This window comes from Danio aesculapii, chromosome 15 (assembly GCF_903798145.1).
Source record: "Danio aesculapii chromosome 15, fDanAes4.1, whole genome shotgun sequence".
Lineage (NCBI taxonomy): Eukaryota > Metazoa > Chordata > Actinopteri > Cypriniformes > Danionidae > Danio > Danio aesculapii.
In genome coordinates, this window is record NC_079449.1 from 48,381,256 (window position 1) to 48,401,255 (window position 20,000).

Here is a 20,000-nt window from a genome sequence, read left to right on the forward strand (position 1 = left end):
TATCACCGTACCATGATAATATTAGTGTAAATGTAATCGTACATCATCTAACAGCCCATGTCAGATCTAACACACACTAACAGAGAAACACAAACAATAAAACTGACAGAACACTAGTGCAAAACATCCAATAAAGTACAAAACACAGACATGAAGGAGAACACTGTGCTGGAGTTAGGGGCAGGCCTGTGTGCGTGTGTGTGTGTGTGTGTGTGTGTGTTGGTGCATGTGTGTGCATACGTGTGTGCATATGTGCGTGTGCATTTGTGTGTGTGTTTGTATATACATACTGAAACTGCATTGCTGGACAGACTGAGGGTCACACACATACACACACACACACACACGCACACACACATTCTCTCTCTCTCTCTCTCTCTGAATGAGTTGATATCTGAGGGTTTGGTTCATCGTATCAGACCTTGCGCACACTTGTCCTGCGTGTTTCTTTGGATCAAGGCACTGCTCAGGACACTGTGTGTGTGTGTGTGTGTGTGTAGTGGCAGTGCTCTGCGCACATCTCTTGAGCAGATCTATGTAATGCAGTGGAATCCTGGTAAAGGCACTGAAGGGTTAGACTGCTCCATTTTTTGGGTCCAAATAGACCATAAATAAGCCCCTTTAACTCCTCCCCCATCCTCCCACTGTAGGCTGTAGGCGATCGCTGATGCTACTTTCAATCAGAACTCATTTCACACGGCAGGATTTGAATCACAGACAGCTCCAGATATTCAGCATGCCAAATATCTGACGGGACAAGCGGCTGCTTCTCACTCAGGGCTGCTGTTTATGCTAATGAGGGAGAGATGGGCACTAGTGGGCGGGGCTTTCCCCCTCTGATGACACGTACAAAGGGAGAATGTCAATCAAAGTGTTTCTGCAGACTGTTTGGGTCAAGTCTGATTAGAACAAACACAATTCATTCATGATCATCATTAGAGGCTGCTGGAGACACACACACACACACACACACACACACACACACACACACACACTACTGGGGTTAAACACCATATAAAAGTCAGTTCTGCATAATAAGTGCTCTTTAAGGCCAATCTATACTTTTATGAAAGGTATACACTGAGTGCACGCGGTAGATCTGATGTAGCCTTCAATTACTCACTTAACGCTTATATCCATTACACACCTCTCAAGACATGTAATACTAGTGGAATCAAAAGGGAAACAGCCAAAAATGTGATCCATATAGGGGCTATGTTGCTCAGCAGTGTTCAGAGCGCTGGTTTCACGCTCACACTGGACAGGGAAAGCACTGCGCTATGAAACCCATGCATTCAATGACTTGTGCTGCGCAAGGGTGGCTTATTTCTGCTGTGAACAAAGCATAAGAGCAGCAGAGCACACTGTCAGCTAGCTTGTGCACTGACAGGATATTTCTATGTAGTATACTTGTGCATGCCGTTAGCAATATCGCAACTGTGTTGTCATAGCAACGCTGGTAAAATGGCGCCTCTCGACTCCTTCACTGTCAGTAAAATTGACCGCCTACAAAATGTGGTTCTTTTATGTTTTGAAAGTCAGTTTAAAGATTTAAAGTCTCGTAACATTATCTCATATGATTTAATGAAATATTGATTATGATAAAGCATTATCAGTGTGGGTTTTCTGCCAGATGCATCCAGAATTTTAAGTGATGGCGATCAAACATGTTCAAATAAACCAATGAAAAGCTAGTGCTAGTCTAATATCAACACGCTGTTTAGGAAGACATTATTTTAGTCTTCACATTAATGTTAATTTATGCGCATCCTACATTACGAACTACGAGAGTAACCCGCATGGCAATAATCAACCTCTGAGAATTGGTTTGCTTGGACCTGATGTGGTCCGAACCAACGTTTATCACACTGCGTTCTCTGGACGTCTCTCAGCTGTGGACTAGTACCATAAATCTCTGTAACGCTCACACTGTCCATGATGTGCTTTTGCCAGATCTTCAAGCTACTTTGAAGCGCTGGTGGTGAGAACAGGCGGTTACAGTAGCATCACACGCGTTTCCAAGACAAGCTTAAAACACCAGCACAGAGACCCAGAGGAGCACAGAAACCCCACTGCCTCCTAGTGTTCCTGATGAGTCAACACAGGCAGAACACAGAAGTAGAAGTGCTAACACCAGCTAACATCGGCTACAGCGTGCACTCAACACACCAGTATAAATCAGCCTTCAGTCGCACAGCTCAACAAAAAGCCCACGTCCAGCCTCAGTCTCTAGAGTCTGCATTCCCTTTCATTAGCTCAATCCCTCTGGGAGTTCAGAGCAGTCATCTCCTCCACAAGCTGTACAGACTGGGCTATTGTTCATGTCTTCCCTACAGTTTAATGGAGAGAGCTGAGCGAGGATCCGGCTAGTGTATTCGTGCTCTCGTCAGGTTAACAGCAGAGCTTAACAAATACTAAAGTGACGTACCAAAGTAAACAAGTCCATAAGGAAAGCAAAGAAGCCGGCTGTAGTTGTGCTGCATTCTCAAACATTTTCAGACATATTGGCAGGAGTGACTCCCTCCACAGTGACTGACGAGTACTGTGATAATGGAGCTGAGCGCTGCTTTGTTTAAGCATTTCCCTTTGTGGATGAGAAACACACACTGCCCCCTGCTGGTGTGAAAACACACATCCCTCACACAGACGCAGAACACACACTCTCAGTCGCCGCTGTCTGTTTGGTGTGTTCATGTGCAACGTTTTGGTCCAGAGATGTGGCTGACAGCACAGCTGGTGTGTCCATGCCCTGAGGCTGACTGTGAGATGGATCAAACTCCTCCTGGAAACATGTTTCTGGACTGATATATGGAGAAGGAGAGCAGTGTGTGTGCAGGGGTCAGGGTCTCCCTCAGTGCCAGGCCGCTCTCCTGCTGTGGGGCTCCGGCTCAGGGCTCTGGGTCTCTGGCAGGGGTGTGGAACAGGATGAGGGCTGGGGCTCAAGCTCAGGGTCAGGGTCAGCCCCGAGGCCGGGGAGCTCCAGACTGTCGGTGGAGTGTGCGCTGAGCAGCCGCTGGTTCTCCAGCTGTGGGCAGAGCACGTATCGGCTGGGTGGGTGCACCTCCACTGTGGCCACCGTGCCCTTCAGGGCCCCCAGAACACACGGCGGGCCCCCAGTGGCCCCCAGCTCCCCGCTGCTCTCATCCATGTTCACATACAGGATCTCCTCAGGGTCCTGACTCGGCAGATCTTCCAGAACCTTCTCCAGCTCACAGCGCAGCATCTCAAAGCTAGGCCGGTCTTTAGGGCTCAGCAGCCAGCAGGAGAACATCATGGAGTATCTGGAGAACACACACACACACACACACACACAGACCGCAGACGTCACACTGGGTGATGGGGTCAGAAGACATCAGCATTTCCAGCAGATCAGCTCTTGTTTCCACTCAGATACCTGTCTGGTCTGCACTGTCACGGTGTAACCACAGGCCGTCAATACTACCCAGATCACAACATTTGACACTGATCACCATACTTATGTCCTATTTAAAGTCAGAAAGATTCAACCCTCAGCATCTCTGTTCCCTGTCCACTGTGGTAAACCCTGGTGTCAGTGTGGTGTAACTCACATGATGTCCAGGCAGTCTGGAGGCTGTTTGAGACGGTTCCCCTGCCGTAGGTAATCATAGATCTCGCTGTTCTCCACCCCGGGGTACGGCGTCTGGCCTCGCGTGGCGATTTCCCACATGGTGACTCCAAAAGACCACTGAAACACACAGAGGAGTCAGCAAAACTGCAGCACAGAAGAAGAAGACTAAGCCACTGCAGACATTATACTCATTCTCCTATGTCAGTGAATGAGCTGCGTCCTGATGGTGAATGTGTTATATTATGCTTTGATCATTTATTTCACTAATTTATCAAACATCCTCTAGGAAACGGTTTGAACTTCCGGTTTATAAAAAAATAATGCAGTTTAGTGTGTAAGTGCATAAGCACACGGCGCATGTGTGTCTAGTGTGGCGATTGGGACACAGTGAATCTCTGCCATGTTGTCATGGCAACTTGCTATTGTAAACAGACTTTATCCAAACATGCAAAGTTGTCCCGCCTCCGAGTGCTTCTGATTGGCCCACTGCTGTGGAGCATTATGAGCGGTGCTGCGTGTGAAAGCTGAAATCATTTCAATAGGAAGCGCTGTTGTCTCGTCTCACCACGTCACTCTTAGTAGTGTACACTCGGTCGGCCAGACTCTCGATGGCGATCCACTTGACGGGCATCTTGGAGATGCGGCCCTGTCTGTAGTAATCTCCATTGTAGATCTTCTTGGAGAGACCGAAGTCAGCCACACACACATTCATGTTCTCATTCAGCCTGCGCAGAGGAGAGAGTGGTCAGAGAGAGTGTGTGTGTGTGTGTGTGTGTGTGTGTGTGTGTGTGTGCGTGTGTGTGTGCGTGTGAGTGTGTGTGTGTGTGTGTGTGTGTGTGTGTGTGTGTGTGTGTGTGTGTGTGTGCGTGTGTGTGTGTGTGTGTGTGTGTGTGTGAGTGTGTGTGTGTGTGTGAGTCTCACATGCAGTTTCGTGCTGCCAGGTCTCTGTGGATGAAATTTTTCCCACACAGGTACTCCATTCCTCGGGCGATGTCTGTCATGAACTTCACCAGCATCTGAGCGGGCAGATACTACACACACACACACACACACGCACACACACACACACACACACACATCAGTATATCTGTGGTGTGAAACTGCTCATAACAGGCGGGTCAGAATCAACAGCAGGGTTAAACAGCGGCTCACACTGGCTGAGTGTGTGTGCTGTAGTTCTGACTGTGTCCAACAGAGGCCGCTGCTATCTCAGACTCTGCTCTGACCACACACACACACACACACACACACGCACACACACACACACACACACACACACACACACACACACACACACACACAGAAACCAGCAGACATGTCTGCGGTCCAGCAGGATCTGTGTTTGCGTCCTCAAGAGGAACTGCATTTCTGATTACAGAGGAGTTTCAGTACTGACTCAGACCACTCATGCGTACACAGTGTGTGTGTGCGTGTGTGTGTGTGTGTGTTCTCACCACTGGAGAGTCTCCCAGTCTGGAGTAGAGCAGGTAACTGTGCAGATCTCCATGCTTCATGTAGGGCAGGATGACCACTGGAGACGGGTAGCCTTCACTCTCCACCGTCTGCAGACACACACCTGCCACACACACACACACACACACACACACACTCCTCAGCTGGAGCTAACAGCACTAATGAGATGATGGTTAAACACGGTGGCTCAGTGGTCTGCACTGTCGCCTCACAGCAAGAAGGTCACTGGTTCAAGTCTTAGCTGGGTCTGTTGGTGTGTGTGTGTGTGTGTGTGTGTGAGAGAGAGAGAGTGTGTGTTGTAGCAGTGGACACACACACTCACCCAGGAGCCTCATGACGTTCTGGTGGTCAAACTCCTTCATACAGGCTGCTTCTCGGAGGAAATCCTCCATCTCTGTGCGGGTGCAGATGGCGACTGTAGAGCGGAGGATCAGGTTAGTGTCACACACACACACACACACGCACGCACGCACGCACACACACACACACATATATATCCATCAGAGATAAACATCGCTCACTTTTCATGGTCTTCACTGCCACCTTCAGCACTGAGTCCTCCTGAGAGAGCGAACCCTCCATCACAGAGCCAAACTCACCTGAACAAACACACACACACACACGCACACACACACGCACACACACACACACACACACACACATAAATATTGAGCATCTGAACACGCACAACATTGAGCATCTGACTGCATACACACACACACACACACACACACACTGCGCATGGGTCAGCGCTCACCCTCTCCCAGTGTTTTTCCCAGGGTCAGTCTGTGTCTGTCCACCATCACGTCCTGCAGCTTCTGCTTCAGTTCATCACTGATGCCCAGAGAGTTCACTGAGGACACAACACACACCTTCAACACCACAATAACACAACACACAAACACCCTGCAGACTGAAGAACAGAACACACACACACTCTGCAGACTGAAGAACAGAACACACACACACTCTGCAGACTGAAGAACACACACTAGTGTGTTGGAGTGCAGATGAAGTGAGAAGACAGCTTAGACTATCTATTGAGAGTCAAACTCCAGTGAGAAGACACGTGATGCTGGAAATGATGCAAGAGTGTGTTGCTCTTCAAATGAACCCAGCTGTGAATGTAGGAATGCAGATGGAGCTCATCCAGATGACGTAAACCCTCCACCCTGGAGTACTGCTGAATACAGGCCATCGAGAGCGTCTCAATCTGTACAAACCTGGAGATCATGAGCGGATACTGATTCACACGACTCTGAGAGACTCAAAACTCTCAAGCACACATGGAGGGACGTCTCTTCATGATGGGAAAGGACTATTACATGTTTAAAAGAAGCACTGTCATAATGTTAAATATAAAAGAAATTAAAGAATCTAATGAGAGTAAATGGGGTAAACCCATACTGATGAAGCAACTGAACAGCTACATGTCAAATAAAGCATGTTTTAACAGCATAATAAACTGTTGTGTGTGATGATTTATCTCCTGCTGTTTCCTCCTAAAACTGACTAAATTCACGTCGAGGGGTCTCGCGTAGCCTCCAGAAAACAATCCTTATTTTTAATTTTCCTCATGTGGAATTCAGAATTAATGCACAAGTGCTGAGCTTTGTACTAAACCGGCTGTATTAAGAGCATTTTCATATCTGAGCATTTATTATCCTACAAATCTCACTTCCACCCAACAGAGAGTTCAGGGTGAAACACAAAGCTCCAGCAATACCAGATAATACAGTCATAATGTGTGTGTTTATGAGGAGTTCCTCAAACATCTACACCAGCAGGTTTCACAGGATGAGTGTGTGTGTGTGTGTGTGTGTGTGTGTGTGTGTGTGTGTGTGTGTGTGTGTGTGTGTGTGTGTGTGTGTGTGTGTGTGTGTGTGTGTGTGTCGGTTTTCTGTCAGATTGTAAGCCAAACCCACTCATCTGATCTCTGTATGAAGACCCATGATGAGTGTGCTTCTCTATCTGCTGATCTCTCTGCATGCTGAGGCGTGTCAGTGTCAGTCTGTCAGGCAGGAATCCAGCAGTTCAGAGGGTGAAATGTGATGCCAGGTTAAGATTAAGCACTCAAATCCTTCAGAACTCTGTCCAACAACTGCTAAAACACCTTCAGTGAGCATCAGATACACACTCCACTGACTAATGGAACTACTACACACTGCAAAACATGCTTTTCTTACTCAGAGTTTGTGTCTGGTTTCTAGTCTAAATATCCAAAATTACTTTGATGAAGATTTTCTAGACAATAATATTGGCGTTTACAGAAATAATGTCAAAATATATATATATATTTTTTCTTAAAACAAGCTAAATAATCTGCCAATGGGTCAGCAAAATAGTCATATTTCAAAGCAAAAACAAGATTATTTTGCGTAATTGATTATATGTGTAATCACTCCAGTGGAATTGATGAGATGTCACCGCTTCACTCATGAGCTCATAACAGGAAGCTTTATGAAGCCATCAGACAACTTCAACTTTTGTTGAAACATGCATCCAGGCATGCGGGGAGTATGGCAACATGATGCACCAACTTGTTCCCTTTGGGGAACTATGATTACAGTCCTAACCTGAGACGTTGTCCTTTAGGGAACTCAACACTGAGTCAGAATTTCCACGATATGGGATCGCAATCCCAGCAATGCCATACTGACAAGTGCCCGGGTGACATGACCGTTTCAAGGCGCTATAGTATTAGACCCTGGTAAAGGATCTATAACCAGTTGATAAAACTGGATGAAGGTGTGAGGGGTAGACCTACCTACTGTGTTGGGTACATAAGACTTTGCAAGCCGCTATACCTATGTGAATTGGGCTGGGACATGGACATGGCTGAAATGAGGTAACATCTACTATCCACCTGCTCAAAGTTTGCTTGGATGCAGGGGAACCACAATGAGGGTTTCTGCATAGAGTGAACAACGGTTCTGATCTACGACACAGGGCAGTTCGGTGGTTCTCGGCCTCCAGAGGTCTAAATGAGCAAAGAAAATTAAGCTTTTCTAATAAGCAGATGAAAGATCTGCAGCACTATTGGTCGAGCCACGTTAGTAGGGACCCTAAGTTCATACCTTACCCTAGGGTACAAGAACGCCCCTCACCATACTAGGGGCAAAGTCAGTTTAGAAGGGGCCACCGACAGGACCCTTACATCTCCTTTACATCATCTTGAGGGAGGAAATTGCCAGTAGAAAGATGGCTCCAAATATCAGCATCCGGGCTGACACTCCTCAATAGGTTTTAAAGGGACCTGCCGACAGCCCTAGTGCTGCTTGGAGGCCACAGCCTCAAAGGGTTATGAAGGAAATGCACCACTAGGGCGTTTCTCCCCAACACGCTACACCCCCAGTTTCCACAGATCCAGACAGGGGTGCACAGTCACCCGCTCTGCCTGGAAAAGCAGGTCCCTCCTGAATGGAATCTCCCATGAGAGGCCATCCAGGAGGGACATGAGGTCTGAGAACCAAACTCGGGCCGACCAGACCAGGGATACCAGCACCAGGTAGAGTCAGTCTCACAGAACCCTCTCCAGGACTATCAGGAGCAAATTGGGGGGAAATACATACAGATGTAACCTCGGCCACATCTGCGCCATATTATCCAGTCCCAATGGAGCTGGATTATTGAAAGAGATCCCCAGTCAATATTGGGTGGTTTCTCAAGAGGTGAAAAGATCCATTTCTGCCTTGCCCAATGTTTTTAAATGGTCTCTACCACATGTGTATAGAGCCTCTATTCCCCGAACTTCAGGCTGTGTGTTGACGGGATGTCTGCTTCCATATTCAGATGGCCTGGGATGCAGACTGCTCTAAAAGACAACAGTTTCCCTCATCAAATAACAAGTACAGGGAGGAACACAACTCCTGTATTTCTATTCTGCAATCATTTGAAAAATAAAACAGTATATTATTTAAAGTATGTTGGGGAGAGAGGGAGCACTACACAAATTCTTGTGAAGACAAAAGAAGTTGAAGCTGTATGACAAGCCCAGGCTTTATAAAGCTTCCTGGTTTGACGTCACGCTGAGTTCCCTGAAGGAGAAGCCTTTTTTGCAGTGCACTCCAGGAGTACACCTTAAGCTAATCTTTGATAAGTGAAGTGTGTGTGTTTCAGATGTGTAGAGCATCAGGTGTGATTGGAGAATAGGTGACCTCAAGAACAGGTAAACTCAAGGACAGGTAAACTCAAGGACAGGTAAACTAAAGGACAAGTAAACTCAAGGACAGGTAAACTCAAGGACAGGTAAACTCAAGAACAGGTAAACCCAAGGACAGGTAAACTCAAGGACAGGTAAACTCAAGGACAGGTAAACCCAAGAACAAGTAAACTTAAGGACAGGTAAACTCACATGTGGCTTCAGTGGTGCGGCGGCTGTATGTGCGTCGAGCTCGATATCGAACCACCAGCTCTCCACTCTCCATCATGGGCTCAAATGCCTCACTGCAACACACACACACACACACACACACACGCACACGCACACACACACACACACACACACGCACACACATACACACACACACACACACACACACACACACACACACACACACACACACACACACAGATGATTTAAAGTGATAGTTCACACAGAATTATAAAACTATATGAGTTTCACTAAGGAGATAACACTAAAGAAGATATTTTGAAGAATGCTGAAAACCTGTTAGCATTAACTCTCATAGTAGGAATAATGAATACTGTAGAAGTCAATGGTTACATGTTTCTGATGTTTCTGATGGTTCTGATCAGTATATCTTCCTTCCGTTTGACAGAAGAAAAGGTTTGAATAAGTGAAGGGTGCGTAAATGATGACAGAGCGTTCAGACAAGCACTCATGAAGCTTCATACTGCACAGGTGCACCACAGCTTGAGAAGCACTGTTCCAGTAGAAGAACTTCTTTATGTAGAATCTGAAAGCCAGAGGGCGCTCTCATGTGGAAACTACAAACACCCTTAAAGAAGAAACTGTAACTGGAGAAAGCGGTTTGCTTTCTATGAAACCGTTCTGCTCTCGTTGTTGTTGAGTTTTTGAATATTTGTCTAATTTATTAGAAAAAAGACACATTGGAATGCAAAAACCTGCATTCGGAATTATGTCGAGGCGCGAGACACGATGATGACGTAACCACTGTAGGTTGTGTTTGTGAACTTGAGCTACATTCCAGACAGCCTGAAGTTTTCCTGCTTAATACTTGGAAATAACATCTAGAAAGGCGCCGGAAGTCAGAGATCTGACCTATGAACTTGAGAAGAGCCCAGACTTCGGTGAGATTAGCAGAGATGCTGTGGAGCTGCCGATCCTGAAACATCAATGATATAGTGCTGCAGTTCACACAGTTAGAGGTGCGAGTTTCTGCAGTCAAATGTGTCCCCTCTGAACTCAATGCGCTCCAGTAAGTGAATCAGTTATATTCAGCATGTGAGATGTGAATATTTGATGACATTTCATGCTATTGTGTTCTATTGATTATAAGAGAAAGAATAGAAGATGCTAGCTGTGCCTTGAGTACAGCTGATGAAAAGCTAAAGGAACCTTATTTATGGTGCTATGTATATGTAATATTGAACAATATTATGTGTTCAATATCATTAATCACAAGTTCTGTTTGGTCTCAAACCAAAAACAAAAAAGAGGTTAGTCTGAGGTGTACCATGGCCGTTTTAGGCATGTGTAAGTGTGTATGTGTGTACGCACCCGAATCGTGTCTCCTTGCGCCGCAACCTGGTCCCATAGACAGCCAGCAGCACCGCCAAAGCCACCGCCACAGCCACCGCCATCACCACATACCACCAGTGCCAGGAGAACACTGCAGGAGTGGGGGAACCTACACACACACACACACACACACACACACACACACACACACACACACACACACACACACACACACACACACACACACACACACACACACTTCATGAAGAGCACAGCAACCTGTACTTCTCCCTCAAATCTGTGCAGTTGAAGATGAACGAAGGGCTCAGGAGGGAGAGTAATTGATGACAGAATCCTCATGTTAGGGGTGAACTAACCCTTTCATTTTGTCAACCCAAATTTGATTTAGAGGCTGTTTCTCAGCCACACGTTTATAAACTAAAACCAAACGCTGTATATTCCATCAGAGCGATGAGCTGAGGGTTTGTGCCAACTTTGGGAAGTGTGCCATCTACAGGCCTGGAGATATCACATATTCCCTGAAGGAATAGAAGAGTGTGTGTATGCGTCTGTGTCTGGGTGTGTGAGTGCGTGCGCATGGATGAATTAGCTCACTGAAATGACCTCAGTGTGGGATGTCCAGATTTACAGCAGGGCGTTCTGCTTTTAGAAATCCTGCTTGGGTTTTATCTTTATTCTGCTGAGCTTCTGCCTGAAACTGGTCCGCTTTCAGCCACTCTCCTTCCTTCATCTGACTTTTTCTTCCTCTTTTCTGAGACACCACATCTGACAGAACAACAACTCTTCAAGAAGGACAGCAGATAAGGGAAGTAAAAGGAAAAGTCCCCTTCTGTGTCCCGAGTGTCTCTGACTCTCATGCGGAACAAGTCTCTTCCATTTGATCAAACAAAACCTCCGTTAGGACAAATGATTAGAGATGTTCTGGTGAGGGATAAAGGACATCCAGCCGTCTGCTCTGGCTGATGTAGAAGACTGAAGAGTTTATTCTGAATAACCACCGGCTGGATGTACATTATGCTGATTATTACACAACGCTAACTATTAGACACAAAACATTGATCTGAGCTGCAATCCTTTACTAACTCTTTAATTAAACATGACGCATGCATATTATCATCAGTATTCAATCACAAGACGGCGCCAACCAGTCAAGAACAGCGGAGTGATGGACAAACACAAATGAATATGTTCACTAGTGGTTAAGATGACTGGGTTATTAGTTTAACGTGAATAACCTGCCCTGGAACGCCCTGATCGACCAATCAGAATGCAGTTATCCAGAGAGTGATGTAATAATAGTCAATATTAATTAATAAGAGTGAACAGGAGATTGGGAACACTCACCTCTGTAATGTCCTGTTTCTGCAACACAGTAAAACAGAGCATTAGCAGGTGTCTGACGCTTCTGTGTGTGTGAGAGAGAGAGTGAGTGAGTGTGTGTTTGAGTCTAACTTGTGGGGACGAGTGTGAGTGTGTGTTGGGCCGTCCAGGGCCCGGACCCCGCTCCAGTGTACGCACACACTCTGAAGGAAATGTTGGACAGCGGCTCTGACAGATTCACACTCTGCTCCATGTCCAAACCCACGTCCAGCACCACCTGCAGACACACACACACACACACACACACACACACAGGGCTGTCAGACTCATTGTGATTGAGGACCACTTCAGCGCTGTTAGACTGTTACTACAGTAAGATTATTGTCGCTTTATTTCATCATATCATATTAAAGAAATAAATAAACACATGTATTTGCATAAGTGTAATATAGATGATGATGTGGCTGAAAATAAATAGAGAATAAATAAATGTTGAAGTAATATTGTTAATTTAACATCCCTGTGAATAATATTCAATAAACAAATTTTTAACATTCAAACTAGTCACGGCTGCCTCTGAATCACTGCTTCAAGAAGCGGCGACACGCTTACGAATCTCATTTCGAATCAGTAGAAAACATATCAAATTACCGAGGTCATGTGACCAGGCTTCATCATTACTGTTTAGACATATTTAGAAAGGTTAATATTTCTCCACTAGGGGGCGATCTGTGTAAATCCATAATATCCACATCAGTCATGTGTGTTCACTCAGATCAGCCCAGTGGAGAAACACTGAACAGGTTTCAAAGCCTTTACCTGATATCAGATCAGTTTTACAAGTTTGAGGACATTTTAATGAGACATGTGTAAAATGAGAAGGAATAATAATAATTAATAGTCTGTTTTGGCTGGTTTAGCAGAGCCCACCATGAAACCAAAATACATCAGCTTTGAAAATCTATAACAGAATGTGAATTATGCATACACTTAATGTTGTATGATATTAGATGATGAGAGAAGTGCATTTATATGTTAGATCTCAATTTAAAGTTGGCAATATGTTTGAAAAAGTCAGCGTTGTTGCATTTACATGGTTATGACCACCAGGTGTCGCTCACATTTGCTCTTCAATTGCTTAAATCAAATCAACTAGTTTAATTGTTGAAAAGCTATGTGCCTCCCATCACCAGCACACCCAGTGCTCTGGTACCTGCACAGTAAAACTACAGTATTTTGGCATGAGCAGATGTGCTGAGAGATCAATAGGTGTTGACCTGCTCCTCATTGGGAGTGCTGTACTCCAGCATGTAGCCCTGCAGCCGGCCGTTGATCCTTCCAGACACCTCAGACCACCTCAAGATCACTTCTGTCCCGTTCAGCACAGCTGTCACATTCTCTGGAGCAGAATCTGGAACTGCAGCACAAACACAGACACACAGATGAAGACTAGCACAAACACACACAAATCAAGAGAAGACAAGAGCAGAGACGAGACGCTCTCATTCACAGATTCACTATTAGGAGGCCTGAGCGAGTGTGTGTGTGTGTGTGTGTGTGTGTGCGTGTGTGTGTTTGTGTGTGTGAGAAACTCATTTCACTGCTGCATGCTCCGTTTCTCATCCACAGCAGTAGAAATAACACACACACACACACACACACACACACACACGCACACACACACACACACACACACACACACACACGCACACACGCACACACGCACACACACAAAGGGTAAGGAACATGGTGCTGCTGATGTTATCGGAGTCTCAGGTCTGATTGTTTCCACATGTGTGTGTGTGTGTGTGTGTGTGTGTGTGTGTGTGTGTGTGTGTGTGTGTGTGTGTGTGCTCAGCGCTCCGCCTTACTCTACGCTCGCTGGGATTTTCCTCACTGCATCTCCTGATCTGAGGCACACGGGCTGCTTAACTCAGTTGTTAGTTACTTTAACGTGTGTAAGATTGAAGTGGATGAGGATATCAGAGATGGACTGAACATTAGAGAGACTCTGCAGCACATCTGAGTAAATCACCTGCTCACCATTCATCAGGAGCACACTCTATATTCATTTGTCTAGAGAGAGCTTTATAAAGATGCAAAACAAGTGTGTGTGTGTGTGTGTGTGTGTGTGTGTGCGTGTGTGTGTGTGTGTGTGTGTGTGTGTGCGTGTGCGTGTGCGTGTGCGTGTGCGTGTGCGTGTGCGTGTGCGTGTGTGTGTGTGTGTGTGTGTGTGTGTGTGTGTTTCTGCACATGTGCTGCTTTACGAGATCCTCCCTCCTCCAGTAATTAGTCAGTGATTGTGTTGTTTGTTGTGTGTGGTGTAAATGTGCTGGCAGGAGGGTTTCTCTCTCACGCTTCAGAGTGTTTACAGGAGAAATGCCCACAGATGCTTTAAGCTCTCCATTTGCTATAGAAGTCCTCCATTTTATTCTGTACACACTCGCTACAGTCATTACCAATAAACAACCCTAACTCTAACACACGCTCTCAGTGTTGGGGAAGGTTTCTTCAGAAAGTAACACTAATACTGCATGCCGTAGCTGCTCTTTATGGTGAGTAATGTGTTACGCTGCTTTTGTGTTATTATTTATTACCTTTGCTGAGGCTTGAACTCTTTCAGAACTTGTTTTTTTCTTTTTTAAATGAAGGAGATCTGCAATTAAGACTGCACTGTATAACCCACACCTACAGTCACCTTTAAAAACCCATTATAAAGATCTATGTGAGGATCATGTTATCTGACCCACAGCTCTACATGCTGCACAGTGGATCAGACAGTATTGATAGCGCTTCACTCTCTCCACATGTTTTTATGTCACAGCCTTTTCCAAAACAGATTAAGCTCATTTATTTCCTCAACATTCTACACATTAGCTGATACAACATGAGGCAGACTGTATCAGTGAAGTGCTATCAATACTGTCCGGATGCACTGTATATACAGATAATTGAAAGTTTAAAGCAGTGTGTTGTCTCATGCACAATCACTGTCCATCGAGACCATAATCCCCTTTTCCTTTTCTTCGATGTGTTCAGATTAATGACTCTCCTTGACTGTGTGATTCAGTGTGACTGCTTTACTTTAACTCCAGCTGTTTAAAAGCTGATCAGTTCAACTAAAAAGTAACTCAAATATTATTACTCATTATTGAAGAGTCATGCGCTGCTTTACTTGTTACTTAGAGAAGTCATATGATTACTTAATTAGCGTTACTTGTAATGCGTCCCCCCACTGCACACAAGCCTTTCTTACTGAGAGTGTATTATATTACATTAAATTAAACATCACAGTACTGGCTCATTTCTTTATATCACTGTAGGTGTTGTGTTACTACAATCACCACAACTGATCAATTCAAGCACTGCACTACAGTATAGTTCAGAAACACTGCAGTATTTATTATAAAGTACTGGAGTATTTGTGGGTATGATGGAATAGTTTTGTGACTGAAAGGTTTTGTCAAGCAGTGAGGCTGTAGTGAAGCACAGCGAGTGTTCTGTGGACAGTGGAGTTCAACCAGCTGAGAATCAGAGAACACCAGCTCACAGCTTCAGTCTCAGCTCAGACAGACAGAGTCGAGATATCTCGCTCGGGATTACAGCCATCAGCTGTGTGTGTGTGTGTGTGTGTGTGTGTGTGTTTCCCATCCCCTGGGCAGCGTGGGGCTCTGGGAAACTAGTAAAGAGTGTGTGTGTGTGTGTTTTCCTCCTCTAACCCCTGGCTCTTCCTGCTCTCTCCATCATCCTCTCTCTCTCTCAGTCTCTGAGTGTTTCCCACAGTGTGTGACGGCTGTATTTCATGCTCTGTGTTTCTGGCAGGGATAAATCAGAGGTCATCAGAGGTCAGCGCAGGACCGCTGGGAGACAGGACATTCCTGCGTTTGGAGGATTAGCATACCGAGAGCGCAGAGCACGGAGACATGTTCCAGCACTGAAGACACAGACGGCCGTCCACCGGCTATAAACAGAGCTTTGGAAACGTCTGTGTGGAATAATACACACAACCACGAAGAGACAAACACACACACACACACACACACACTGCAGATGTGTAGAGTAATACACACACACACACACACGCTGCAGATGTGTGGAGTAATACACACATGAGGAGACACAAACACAAACACACACACACACACCTCCTCTGTGGTTTACTTTCAGTGAAAATAACTGCGATAGACAGAAAAACTAAAACGCGTCTGAGAGCAGAGTGTGTGTGATGAGAGCCTGAACTAACAGAACAAACACACTAATAACACACGTCACTAACCCAAAACACACCTCGCCTACACACACACACACACACACACTAGCAGAACCCTGTCCAGGAAAGTCTGACAGCTCTGCCTCTGCCATCCCACAACCAGATGAATCACAGAGCACACACACACACTCACACACACAGACACACACACACACGCACGCACGCACGCACACACGCACACACACACACACACACACACACACACACACACACACACACACACACACACACACACACACACACACACTTCTGGGAAACTCTGGCCAGTGCCATCTTCTGGCCATCTTTCGTCCAGTTCAACAAGAACAACACAATAATGACTGACAGCCAGAACACGCCCCCATCTGTCATTGGTCCAATCAAACCAATCAATCTTCTGTCATTTTTCATTCTGCTTCCTCCATTGTCAGATTATTCTGCTTCATTCTCTTCATTCTGCCTCATTATTTCTGAACACAGGACTATATGAAGAGTTTAGATGCATAAACCTCTAAACGCCGTCTGGAATTTTCCTCTAAAATGAGTGTTTTGATCAGGCTCCTGTGTGTAGGTTCACTAATATCACTTTTATGGCAAAGAATAAGTCCTTTTCCCGATCTTTAAAGTGAAATATCTCAACATAAACAAAGGAGGCTCAGAAAAATGTACAGGTGTGTGTATATGTGTGTGTATATGTGTGTGTTACCTCCTTCAGCAGTGCTGACGGGCCTCCACTGGCTCCAGCCGGACGGCCCCTGACTGCTCCTGCACTGCAGCCGCACCTCATACTGACTGAAGGCCTGCAGGTCTGAGATCACACACACACTGACCACACCGCTGACCTGCTGATCCTGGACCAGTGTTCCAGAGGAGTCCTGCACCTGTACGCACACACACACACACACACACACGCACGTACTGTTACACATCATCTCACTCACACACCGACCACACTGCTAACCTGCAGAATTACTGTAATTCAGCCACACTGGAGGGTTTCCAGCATCAGCCGTCTGCTTAAGGTCACGTCACGGCTTCTCCATTTTGAGGATCTTTTGGTCTACTTCACTTTGTCAGACAGGTCCTATTGAAGTGACTGGTTCAGCCGTTTGCATGTTTAATTATAGAGTCAGGAAATGATCACTCAGCTCAGATCAATGTTTTGTGTCTAATAGTTCAGTGTTGTGGCCAGCAGTCGTGTAATAATCAGCATAAAGCACATCCAGCCGGTTGTTACAGTAGAATAAAGCCTTCACTCTTCACTGGAGATTTTGTTTGTATTTATTCACAGCACATGCGTAAGAATATGAGTATAACTACATTTTGACTAAAACATTGCGATGTCAAAGCTCCTCAATACTCTCAAATGATTCAACAGAAGAAAATCCTTCAGTGTGAAAGTCATTCGGGTTTCACTCTTTCACAAACCTACAGCACATGACTGAGACTGTGGAAAATTATCTTACAAATAAAGGAAGAAGTGCTGTTCGGAAACTCAGAATGAAAATGTGTGACATTCACTTTCTGTTCAAGAAAAGATGAAGCAAACTCTACACTTCTGCTTTAGTCAGAGCCAGGGTCAGTCAACACCTTCAGAGATATCCTGAGCAGACTCATACATGAACACTGGAAACCCCCGAGATGATATAATGTTTTATAATAATAATAATAATTCACAACCTTTGAATATTTTCAATTAAAATAAGTACCAAAGCAATATTATTTTTGTTTTGTTTTCAGGAATCAACCATGGAGTTCTACAGACACCGCAGGGAAATGTCTCTCCTGAAACGCTTCTCGTTTGTTGGGTTTCCATCATTCTGTCTTAACACACACACACACACACGCACGTTTCAGTATCGCATGAGAAACCAGTCATCGAAATCTCGAATAATCCCTTAATTTGCAATACATTTTTACACTCAAATGGGGAGGATTTGGATGTGTGTAAAAGTGTTAATGTGAATATGGGAGATGGAAATGCAAATAGATAGCAACTATTACAGCCACGTGACTCCATTAGTTAATTATATAACTATTAGTTGGTTGCTAGGTAACCAATACTATGATTAGCCGCAATAATCACTTGATGGAAACGCATCTAATTCACATTTGGCATTTGGTTTCTTTTCTTGCAAGCTTATGTTAGAATGGAAATCAGCTAGAGTCGTGTTAAAATTCTTTCCATTGATCTTTCTAAAGACTAAACTAAACCACATTATATTCTCCTGCAGAGGACGACGAGCACAAACTCTCTCTGATGTTTACTGCGTGTGCCGAACAGCAGGTCTCCTGAAAACAGCTCTGTCAGCAGCAGAAACATGCTGACAAACATCAGAAAAATGCAGATCCCTCAGAAATAACCACCTACCCGGAGTTATACAGCTTAAATCACAGTAAAACACCACACTGAAAAAATGGAGAACAGCCTGATGATAAACAAACACTTTACTGGCACCAGCCAACATGATTACCAGAGCCCAGAGATCAGCGTTCATACAAACATATAAAACACAACAGCAAAACACAATCTAACGCAAGCACAGCCGGTCCCACGTCTTCAACTTACATGACTGCCGATCATCAATGCTTTGGTGAGTAGATGTAAGCTCAGTCTTTTATTCATTAATATTGCAGGTAAATGTTTGAAAAGTTCAATAAATCAAAAGATAAGTGCCTTTAGGTTATAAAAGATAAAACAATAAATGTTTATTTCAATGTATCGTGTATTTTACTAAATCTGTTTTAGCCTGAAATTTTAGCCTAAATCAAAGTGAAATATTTGATCAAACAACAAACCAAATTTAAAGCTGAAGTTTTTAGATTTTGATTGGATACAATCTGCATACCTGCATCCCACAACACATGTGTGTCCTCTTCTGTTGTTCTCTGAAACAGCTTTATATATATATATATATATAATCTCTGTTCAGCACAAACTCTACAAGTGTGTGTGTGTGTGTGTGTGTGTGTGTGTGTGTGTGTGTGTGTGTGTGTGTGTGTGTGTGTGTGTGTGTGTGTGTGTGTGTTTTACACAGTAGTACAGCAGGAGTGTGTGAGTGTGTGCAGTGTTTATGTGCTCAATTCTCCTGACTCATGAATGATCAGTGCTGTGCTATGAATGAGCACATGTGTTATAAACACTCCTGACACTGGCATGAAGAGTCAGAGCAGAGTCACCAGAGCTTTACAGACACACTGACTCACTGAACACCCCTGTACAGACCCACTGCTGCCCCCGAACTCACTGAATGCCCATTTACAGTAAACCAGCATTTTCATTAGTCCTTCAATAAACCAGCATCTTCACTAGTCCTCCAGTAAACCAGCATTTTCACTGGTCCTCCAGTAAACCAGCATCTTCACTAGTCCTCCAGTAAACCAGCATCTTCACTAGTCCTCCAGTAAACCAGCATTTTCACTGGTCCTCCAGTAAACCAGCATCTTCACTAGTCCTCCAGTAAACCAGCATCTTCACTAGTCCTCCAGTAAACCAGCATCTTCACTAGTCCTCCAGTAAACCAGCATCTTCACTAGTCCTCCAGTAAACCAGCATCTTCATTAGTCCTCCAGTAAACCAGCCTCTTCACTAGTCCTCCAGTAAACCAGCATCTTCACTAGTCCTCCAGTAAACCAGCATCTTCACTAGTCCTCCAGTAAACCAGCATCTTCATTAGTCCTCC

General features: G+C 44.9%; 1 protein-coding gene across 1 annotated transcript in view; it reads right to left on the minus strand.

Annotated features, from left to right (window-relative positions):
• Positions 1-20,000, minus strand: part of LOC130241340 (tyrosine-protein kinase receptor UFO) — a 35,894-nt gene that overhangs the window by 836 nt on the left and 15,058 nt on the right. Inside the window, exons 7-20 of the mRNA XM_056473049.1 lie at positions 17,024-17,198; positions 13,346-13,485; positions 12,201-12,345; positions 12,093-12,110; positions 10,767-10,896; positions 9,417-9,508; positions 5,820-5,915; positions 5,584-5,661; positions 5,385-5,477; positions 5,044-5,165; positions 4,511-4,620; positions 4,155-4,314; positions 3,570-3,706; positions 1-3,281 (exon numbers count right to left, since the gene is read on the minus strand). The exon at positions 1-3,281 is cut by the window's left edge and continues 836 nt beyond it. Of these exons, the coding sequence (XP_056329024.1) occupies positions 2,852-3,281; positions 3,570-3,706; positions 4,155-4,314; positions 4,511-4,620; positions 5,044-5,165; positions 5,385-5,477; positions 5,584-5,661; positions 5,820-5,915; positions 9,417-9,508; positions 10,767-10,896; positions 12,093-12,110; positions 12,201-12,345; positions 13,346-13,485; positions 17,024-17,198 (1,926 nt within the window). The 3' untranslated portion in view covers positions 1-2,851. The remainder of the gene's footprint in view (positions 3,282-3,569; positions 3,707-4,154; positions 4,315-4,510; positions 4,621-5,043; positions 5,166-5,384; positions 5,478-5,583; positions 5,662-5,819; positions 5,916-9,416; positions 9,509-10,766; positions 10,897-12,092; positions 12,111-12,200; positions 12,346-13,345; positions 13,486-17,023; positions 17,199-20,000) is intronic.